Here is a 10,072-nt window from a genome sequence, read left to right on the forward strand (position 1 = left end):
GGGGTCGGCGAACTTTCTTAGTAAAGGGCCAGATAGTAAATATTTTAGGCTTTGTGGGTCCCGTGGTCTCTTTGTAACTACTCAGCACGCCACCCCAGCGGGAGAGCGAGTAATTGGTTTGGCTGTGTTACACTAAAGCTTTATTTGTCAACACAGGGTGGCCCGTGGGGCCTAGCTCTGCCTTAAGCTTCTTCATTACAGATATGACCTCCATATGTCCCGTGATTGTTTTTATTATCAGATACAGTGATCATGGCCTTCTGGTTCACTGCTGTATCCCCAGTGCCTCCCAGCACACTACACGGCACACAGTAGGTGCTCATTAAACATTTGTTAGTCGGGTTAGTCCCAGTGACTAGAGATGTGGCAGCTGGGGGCTGGGGAGCGGTGTATACCTGGCCCAGAAATGTGGCGTTGTCCTCTGATGCTTCTCCCTCTGTCTCTTTGACCAGGAGTGTTGAAAACCCCCAGCCCCAGCCGAGACCCAGGTGAATTCCCCCGTCTCCCTGACCCCAATGTGGTCTTTCCCCCAACCCCAAGGCGCTGGAACACACAGCAGGACTCCACCCTGGAGAGACCCAAGACCCTGGAGTTTTTGCCTCGGCCACGTCCTTCTGCCAACCGGCAACGGCTGGACCCTTGGTGGTTCGTGTCCCCCAGCCACGCCCGCAGCGCCTCCCCAGCCAACAGCTCCAGCACGGAGACGCCCAGCAACCTGGACTCCTGCCTTGCTAGCAGCAACAGCACTGTGGAGGAGCGGCCTGGACTTCCCGCCTTGCTCCCGTTCCAGGCGGGGCCGCTGCCCCCCGCCGAGCGGACGCTTCTGGACCTGGACGCAGAGGGCCAGAGTCAGGACAGCACTGTGCCTCTGTGCAGAGCTGAACTGAACACACACAGGCCTGCCCCTTATGAGATTCAGCAAGAGTTCTGGTCTTAGCATGAAAAGGGTTGGGGGGTGGCCAAGGGGGAAGCAGGAGGAGATCGGGGGAGCTGGCTGGCACAGCCCTTTCTCAGAGTTGGACCCCCTGAAATCCAGCCCCACTTCTTGCACTGATAATGCACTTTGAAGATGGAAGGGTGGAAGCGGGGCCACTTCAGAGGGTCCCCTGCCCTGCAGGGCCTTTCTGCCCACGTCCACCGGAAGGGGCTGTGGCCATCAGCTCTGGCTGTGTAGGGGAGGGAGGGGTGCGTGCATGTCCCCCAGCCTCCACACTCTTCCTCGCCTTTAGGGTGACCCCACAGGGTCACTCAGCCAAATCTGTCTGCTGCCCCCTTTCCTCGGCCCCCCCTCCGGGCTTGAAAAAAGCCTGGAGCCTGTCCTGGAATCCTTTTGTTAGCCCTGCCGTCCGCCTTCCCAAACACCAGTGTTGGAGGTTCTGTGAGTGATTTTCTTCCTCTTCTACATTCTTCCCCAACACCCATGAATCAGAATCTCAGTTGGAGTGAGATAGTTTTTCTGCGTCCTCAGCCCTTATGTGCCAGCTGGGGGACCGAAGGCACGGTGCCTCAGCGTGGGGCACAGGAGTTAATGGACCTGGCAGTGACCTGCCTGCGCTTCCAGGTGCCCCCTGATTTAGTTGAGCCTCGCAGGGGTGAAGGGACCTGCCTCAGTGAGAACTGTGAGGGGAGGAGAAGGAGTCAGGAAACCCAGAGTCGAGTGGCAGCCAAGAGGGTCACAGAGTCTGTCCTTGTTCCTTTTGGAAACATGCAAATAAGGGCAGAAACCAGCACCTGTTGATGGCATCCAGCTCCCACCTGGGGTCTGGACGCAGCCAGACCTGTGTCTGCCACAAACATGCTCATCCCAGGGATCGTTTCTTGGGAGGAGCACTCCCCGGTGCCAGTCCTGGAACCAGAGACAAAGTTCCTGCGCTGGTCCATTTTGTTGTCTGATCTTTATGTGTCACGCCCTTCCCTTGATCTTTCCTCCCATCCCTGGGATCAGTGGACTTTGGGTTATGAGTTTGGCTGGTAGAGACTTTGCACTGCTCCGAAAGAGCATATCGGTGGGGGATGGGCTGGGGGCTCCTGGACACTGGGAGCTGGAACTGGGAGGATTTCTTCTCAGCCAGGCCATCCATTCTGGGATACCCTTGAAGGAAAACGGAGCCTTAGTGGTACCTTCCGCAAACGGATACGGTGAGGCCATGATGTTTGTAAGGTGCTTAGTGAGCCCCCAGTGTGATGCAAGCTTTGAGCCCCAGGCTCTGCAGACTGACCACGGCCTCTTGTCTCTATGCACAGGTGGCCCCTGATGCTGGGCTCTGGACCCTGAGCTGGGTCAGAAGGAGAGCAGAGGCCAACCCCGACTTTTCTGGAATTTGTTTCCTTAACTTGAATGTTGAGTTGTTTCTGGAGCTTTCTCCTGTGTACCTTCACTTTTCCACTTACCTTGAGGCCTCCTGTATTGAGTGTGAACAGTTTTCTTTGTGCGAGACACACACATAAACCCGATGGGGAGCAGAGCCTTTGGTCATGCTCCTCTCCCCTCCAGACTCTCCAAATGTTGCTTCACTGTCCTCTATCATGGAATAGTTCCCTGGAGATGTTGCAGGACAGCCCGCAGGCTCCCTGCCTTTGCTGCCTGGAGGTCAGAATGTGGGGAGCGACAGAGCTGGCTCAGGTAATGCGTTTGGTCACTGCTCCGTCTCTCTCTCTAACTGATAATGTCCCAACCTGGGAATGAAAAAAGGGGTGACCTTGGTTTTCAAATTGCTCCTTGTTTTATGAGCTCCCTGGCACTTTGTTTCAAGGGCGCCACCTCATCTTGGGTGGGAGGCACTCTCAGTGTGTTGCCTCCCGGGGCTTTGCTGTTGTGTCTCATCTCTCCTTTGCTTTGTGCAGGGAAGACTGTAAGAGAGGATTTTTGCCTCCATCCCCTCACTCCTTGGCCAGAAGGGGAAAAATGGGAATCTTAGCCACAGTTCCAGCCAACCAAGCGACTCCCCTTCATTCTTGATGGGGAGAGGGCTGCAGATGGTCTCTTCTGTGCCCTTCCCTGGACTCTCCATAGCCCCAGTTCCTAAGTCACGAATGCATCTATGAACGCTTGGCTCCACTGAATGGCCCTTCGGTGGGGTGCAGCATACAGCAAAATCCAAACCCTGCTGGCTCTGGACAGTGCTCTGTGCTGTGAGGCAATTGACTGTTTTCTACTTTTTGTTGTTTTTTTGAGGCTGCAGCCATCTTTTTTGGAAGTGGTTGTGTAACTGTTGGCAGTGTAGGCTGAATGGTGGCCACTTGGCATTGAGTGAGAGGTGGAACCTGTTTCTTACTCCCCCATCCAGAGGGAAGACAAGGGAAGCCTGGGTCTGCTGAGGGTAGAATTGCACATGCAAGAGGCATAAGCAGGGTTAGGCTGAAGTTGCTTCGGTGAGCTTGCATGAAGATGGAGGGGTTCTTTCTCAGCTCCTCCAAACCCTGTCTCTGATGGGCCCCTGCCCGCCACACTCTCTCTGTCTCTGTGGGGCGAGGCTTGGTTTGATAAGGATCCTGTATAGTAATGGGTTTGAGTTGCTTTGTGTCCACTTCGGCTCCCTGGTGTCTGTGGTCATGGTCAGGAGCAGGACTTGAAGCTGGGATCCCCTGCAGTGGCATTAACCAGCATCTCCTGTTCTCTTTCCTCAGGAACACTTTCCCTCTGCTCTTGGCAGGTGCTCACTACTGGAAGATGGTGATAGAAAGCAGATACTGCTCTCTGCTCTTCCTCCTTGGATCCTTCCACGGATTCTAAACAGGATTATCCTCGATTTACCCCCTTGGGGATCCAGGCCACTGCCAGGGGCTGAGTGGATGTCCCCATTTTCCCAATATGTTATTTCTAAGAGGCTTTGGTGGATGTTCTTCACTTCACATCCTTTAGTATCCCAAGGGTCTGGTGGTAATGATGAAGGTGGTGATGATGAAGGTGGTGATGATGATATTTTACATGGGTCAACTCAGAACAATGCTAACCTTTCCTCCTGACTTTACAAAATTGCATCATTGTCCTGGTATACTTGCTGGTAGAGAAGAGGAAATGCTTAAAGAGGAAGAAATTCAAAGGAAGAGAAATTGAAAAGCTGCTTGGGCTGGCTGCTGAGTCAGGCACCGAGCTCTTGAGCCCCGAACAAGGTGGCTCTCTCCCACTTTCTGCTTCGGTCTCTGGCCTCAGGCTTGGTTTTTAGCTCCTCTCAAATTTCCTTGCCTGCTTCCCTGTCAAGGGCAATGAGGACATGTATCCGAGCAGGTCAGCAGAGCACGCAGCTCCCTGCAGGCCGTTAGGATGGACTGCTGACATTAACAGTGTGGTTCTCACCACTTTTGCCTCTAAGGGACTTGCCTACTGTTCCTTCCTTTGGCTTCTGGAAGAGTAGTGATTTGGAGTTGGCTTAGCATGGGGGCCATGGTCAGGCACATGTTCTTCTGCATTTGTGTAGCTCCTGGTGTTTATAAGCATCCTTTCTACTCCGCCCACTTGTCAGGCTGGCCCTCACCATTAGTGTCTTAGGAAGGAGGAACTAGGAGACGGGGAGGTTGGAGGCAGCATTGGAATGACAGTTGGGGGCCTCGGGTTTTTTAGGAGTCATTCCCAGAGTCGGCTTTGTTTAGAGACTGGAATCAGGCCAATTCCTGGAAGAATCTTCGTGAGAAGGTCCGCTGAGCCTTGAGACCCGTGTCTTAATGTGAGGCTCTTTACAAGGCCCCTTTTCCCTCAGACCACGGTTGCTCAGGGACACAAGACACCCCAAGGGCACCTAGGTGTGGCTTGTTGTCAACGCTCTTACTCCTCAGTCCCCACAGTGGAGACCCCTCCTCCCTCCGTCCCCCCGCAAAGAGGGAGACACCTCCCGAGCGCTGCCAACTCTTCAAGCTTGCTTTTAGCGAAAGCGCGGAGCAGCAGGCTCCGAAGGCCGGATGGCTGTGAATGGTGTGCTTTGGGGAGCCTCGACCTTTTCCTCGTGCGTTTAATTAAGCCTGTGCTTTTGACTCAGGGATGTGAGGGCCCCCCTTCAGGCAGGTGAGAAACACTCCACTGCCTCTTGAAGGATTTGGGGGACAGAGCAGATGTTGCCCTTGCTGTAGTGCGAGGCTTTTCCCGAAAGCTCTGCCAGAGACTGTGGCCCCGGGTCAGAGGTGAGAGCAGCCCGCAGCGTGCTGTGATCCTAGGGGACTGTGGTGGCGGGAGTGGCAGCCTAGTGGTAACCTGAGCTGCCTCCATACTAGCTGGGTGAAGTTGCAAATGTTTCTTCCCCTCTCTGGACCTCTGGGTCCAACCACGAACTGAGGGGGATGCTACCTTCTTCCCTACCTGAAGCACGAAGCCCTTTAATTTCGAAATGTATGATCCTGGAACCCAAGGTCCAGCACTGATGAGCCTCACCTTGCTAGATCGCTTCCCTTTGTGGAGAAAATTGTGTGCGTGCATGCGTGTGTGTGTGTGTGTGTGTGTGTGTGTGGTTGTACGTCAAAACCAGTCGAATATTGGCAATTTCCTGTGGTTCAACCTACTAAGCCACCTGCCTCTCTCCATGGCTACAGGCCTGAGGATGACTCCTTGTCAAGCTACATTTGTTACTAGGAACACATTCTCAAATGCTCTCTTCTTTCAGACGAATCCTTGCTTTCTCAGATCAGGAATCCAAATTAGTGAAAATCCACATTAGAAAGGAGAACACACTGCTGCTTCTGGGAGTCCCTAGCACCTCCCTGGCCTTGCCACCTGGGCACTCGCCATCTCAGGCACTGGCGTTTGAAGGCAGGACACAGAGACTGGAGTCCTGGCTAATGAAGGCTAAGTAACGGGATTTAGGTGCCTCGTTAACCTGACCCAGCTCTGGGCTTCTGGTTGGCTGTACAGGCCAGGTGAGCCTCTCATCAGCTTCTCAGACTGTTGACTATTTTCCATTGATCCTGATGAAATACCAACAGCACCCCCCCTCCTTTATTCATTTCCGGTCTTGGGCCCTGGAAGCACCGTGGCCTCGCCCTAGCATTTGTTGTTCTGAAGGTTGGGCTCCTTCCTTAATCTGGAGCCAGGAGGACTGCTCTTCCTGATTCCTTCTGCCTGTGGCTGCCTGCATCCGCCGCCCGTAGCCTTCCCCTGAGTCTCTCGCTCACTGCCACAGCTAGACTAGAGAAGAGCCGTTGTGATGAGTTACATGCCCTTGGTCCCCAGTTGTAGCAAAGAAGGGAGGTGATGAACTCATCAGCTTTCTCCTCTGATTTTCCTCACTGTCCATCCTAAACACACACACACACACACAGACTCGCACACTCACACACTCACATGCTTGCACACAGATTTAAACTATCTTCTGGAGGATAAAGGAAAAAAGTTGGAGATGGGTTTTACTTGGTTTGCAGAAATGCTTTCTTTGGGATTTTCCTCCCCATTAGAGCCTTTGAGTCTAGGTAAAGTGAAAGTTCACATTTGTGTTTGTTTTGTTTCTCTGGAATTAGCTACTAGTTTTCATCCCTAGGCTCCAGTGTCTTGTCCATATGTCCTGAGCCTGTGTCCTTGAATTCCCATTTTGCTTTGGGATTTAAGTTATTGTAATTTGTCAACAATATTTAAAAATAGAAAAGTCCTGAAGGAAACTTACCAGGTTCTTTTCTTTGGCTTTTTTTTTTTTTTTCAAGGTACTGTAAATTGTTAACTAGGGATGCCAAGCAGGCTTGGTTCAATGGCTAAACCTCTTATCGTATTACAGTGTAATGCTGATTCAGCCTGGTCCCACCACCAGAGCACACACAGACTTGAATAAAACTGTTACAACAATGACTTCTGGTTTGCCGTGTGCTTTGTAACCTTATCCTTTCCCCTCTTTTTAATCAAACAAAATGTCCAAGTAACTGGCTCTTTCTGGGGATTTCCGTATGTAGGGAAAAATAAAATCTATGGCTATGGAGCAGGAAGGAGGAGGAGGGTGAAGAGGCTCCCTGAAGGCCCTGGAGCCCCCAGCTGGACCACAGGGACCCTACCGGTACATGGCGCTGAACAGCACCACCCAGATGATTCAGTCTCTTCTCACAGCCGACTTCTGCAAGGGCCACGGATTTGGGCTTTCAGAGCCCCCGGCAAGCATGTGCCGTCTCCCACCCCTATCATCCTCCACCCTGATGTTCCTGGTGAAGTGGTAAATGGGGCTAAGAGGATGAACACACATGGAGTTGCACACTTGTAGACAAGATGTGCCGGCTGTGAGGAAAATCTTGGGCTCCTTGTCGTCTTGATATTCTCAAAGGCACTTGCCAGTTGTGAGTCCTCGGGCAAGCCACTTCACCTCTCTGGGCCTCTTCTGGAGCAAGCTGATCACCAAGCAGCCTTTGTGCTTTCCCTTCCAGGATTACACGGGTGGGGATGAGGGTGAGAGTAGACGGAAAGCCTCGTGGGGGCTACTCTTCGCTGCCTCAGTCCCCTATCCCACCATTCAGCGGCATGTGGAAGACAGTTTCTGAAACTTCGATACTAACACCCTCTCGCTTTAATGCTGTGACCTCGTATCATGCCTTACGGCTTAGCTCCATCCTCTGCAACCCAGGAGGGGTGACCGAGGTGGGGTTCAGTGCTGGATGCTGAGACTGAGAAGAAAGATGACCTTTGGCTGAACTTCAGGGTGGGTTTGCCCGGGGCCCACATAATCTTTGGAAGGAGATTGGGCAAAGATGAAAAAATGACCGAACTCTTTGCTGGAGAAGATACCATGAAAGGTACCATATGCTGTGTACAAGGCATGTAAATTGCTCCATGTTTCTGGAAAAGCAGTCTGGCCATGTGGCATTAATTCCATAACATGGGCCCACACATAGCATTTATTAATAAACACTAGGTACAATATACCAACTATTGTGTTAAGACTTGACCTACGTTATCTTATTTACAACATCTCAACGTCTTTAAGAGTAGACCGCATTTTATCTCCATTATATATTGAGGCAAATGAGGATTAGACTCAAGTAACATGCCCAAGGCTGCACAACTATCAAATAGTGGGGCTGGGATTTTTCCGAGTCTAGCGTCTGCACTCATATCACTTGTGGGGCGCCTGGGTGGTTCAGGTGATTAAGCTTCCGACTCTTGATTTTGGCTCAGGTCATGATCTCAGGGTCATGAGATCAAGCCCCACATCGGGCTCCCTGCTCAGTGGGAAATCTGCTTGTCTCCCTCTCCTCTGCTCCTCGCCTTGCTCTCTCTTTTTCTCTCTCTTAAATAAATAAATCTTTAAAAAATAAAAGTGTTCCTTCCTTTGGAATTTTTAAGACTTTTCCTTACGATGAATATATGTTACTTCTACATTCAGCAAAAGAATGATGAATTCCGTAGTTTGGGGTATTTTCCCATGATACCAGGTTCTTCTGCAGATGTCCCAGAAGCCTAGGCCACTTGCTTCAGGGCTGCTCCCTGACCTGAGCAATACAGCAAGGTGACTCCAGACCAGGGCCAGGACCAGGACAAGCTTCCAGGTCCTAAGGGAATCTCCCCTGACCCCTCTCCTTATTTCTTCCTCCCAATTGAGAGATGGTGCTGAAAAGGTGAGTCACTTGCAGAATGCAAGCAGAACCTAGTGAAGACACATGAACAGAGAAAGTTCTGGAAGGAGGTACCACGGAGGTCTCCTAGAGGGCATAGCTGGTTAGGAGTGCCATTTCTTGGGCGGGCACACAGTGTGCTCTTAACATTTGCAAAACACGTACACAGCCCTCCATGCAAGGAGCTGGGCTGGGGTTGGGTACAACCACACCCTATTGACTTGATCGTGGAATGTGCTTCATTCAAGGCTGGGACCGATGTGCTAATCCTCTGATCCCTGCAGTCCCCACCCAATCTAGTCCGACCTGCTCAAGTTGGAGAACGTGTTTTGGCTTAGGTGGGTGGAGTCGGGGGTGTCTGCTGCTCAGCCTCCCTCCTCCTCTCCGACACTGGCCACACGGCGGCCACCCAATCAGGAGAGCCTCTTGCACAGTCTCAAAGGCAGACACAGGAGGCTCTTTTGTGTTCAAGGGAAAAGGGGAGGGTTGGGACAGAAGATCAGCCCTAGGAAATATGCTCATGGAACACAGGTCTGGTCATGTTACACCCCAATGTCTGTAGGAAGAGATCCGCATTCTTTAGCATGGCCTTGAGGGCCTTTCACGATCTGGTCGCAGCCTACCTTCCCGAACTCCTAGCACAATTTTCCTGCCCCCAGCTCTTCCTCACCCTAAGACTGTACCCTTCCTTGTTTCCCGTAAGATTTGATCTTCCAGGAACTGAGGCCTCCTGCTGGAGAGAGCATTGTCTTCTTTCTGAGCAGATGCTCTGCTACCTCCCCAGGTGTCTAAGCTGAATGTAACCTGATTAAGTGGTTGGCAAATTAAGTGGTTGGATTTGGGGTGGGAGGACACCAGGGAGCAATAGGCCAGAGAAGGAGGGAAAGAGAAGAAAGGAAGAGAGATGGGACCCTGTCCTCTGGAAGGCCACACATTCCCTGGAGAGACCGAAGATGCTGGGATGTACTGAAGCAGATTACCAAGCACAACAGGACTCCTGTGACAAAGGCAGGCCTGGGCGCCATGGGCAGTGAGTGGCAGCCAGTTAAAGAGACACTGACTCCCATCTTGTTCTGTGCTTTACCCAGCCTGAAAAGAGAAGAATCATCCTTCTGACACATACTGACCGAGGGCCTACTCAGGGCTGTGATTCAGTGTGACCAGCAAATTCCAGTTCCGTTCAGGCCCAGGCAGGTCAATGAGGGACGCATTCTTGAGATGGTAGGATGCGGTAGAGGGCGGCGGTGGATGGAGAGGCCTGTCCCATCTGAGGGCATCCACTTAAAAAAAGAGTGCATAAACACATCCCCTCTGTGCTTGAAACTTCCTGAGAGTGAACGAAAGAGACAGAAAAGGGCTGCTGCCTTTTAGGAATTTACCATGTAGTGGGGAAAATCAGGTGAGACCACAAGAAGGGCAATGGGGGAGTACACATGGGGCTGGGGGCGGGGGATGGGGGAGAGGTGGGAAGCCATTGTCTAAGCTGAGGCCTGAAAGAGAAGTAAGACTGAAAGGGTCCCTGGGTGGTGATGATGGTAGCAGGGATCCCAAGGATTATTTG

The 10,072-nt window shown here is 52.0% G+C and overlaps 1 protein-coding gene across 2 annotated transcripts in view; it reads left to right on the top strand.

Annotated features, from left to right (window-relative positions):
* MAP3K9 (mitogen-activated protein kinase kinase kinase 9) overlaps positions 1 to 6,763 on the top strand; it is a 77,084-nt gene extending 70,321 nt beyond the window's left edge. For both annotated transcript variants that reach the window (XM_034992223.1, XM_034992222.1), the window contains one exon: positions 453 to 6,763. In XM_034992223.1, coding sequence (XP_034848114.1) covers positions 453 to 937 — 485 coding nt within the window. In that variant the 3' untranslated portion in view covers positions 938 to 6,763. The remainder of the gene's footprint in view (positions 1 to 452) is intronic.
* The last annotated feature ends 3,309 nt before the right edge of the window (positions 6,764 to 10,072 follow it).

The sequence above is a fragment of the Mirounga leonina genome, unplaced genomic scaffold (genome assembly GCF_011800145.1).
Source record: "Mirounga leonina isolate KUSES-001 unplaced genomic scaffold, KU_Mleo_1.0 Mir_82, whole genome shotgun sequence".
NCBI classification, from domain to species: Eukaryota; Metazoa; Chordata; class Mammalia; order Carnivora; family Phocidae; genus Mirounga; species Mirounga leonina.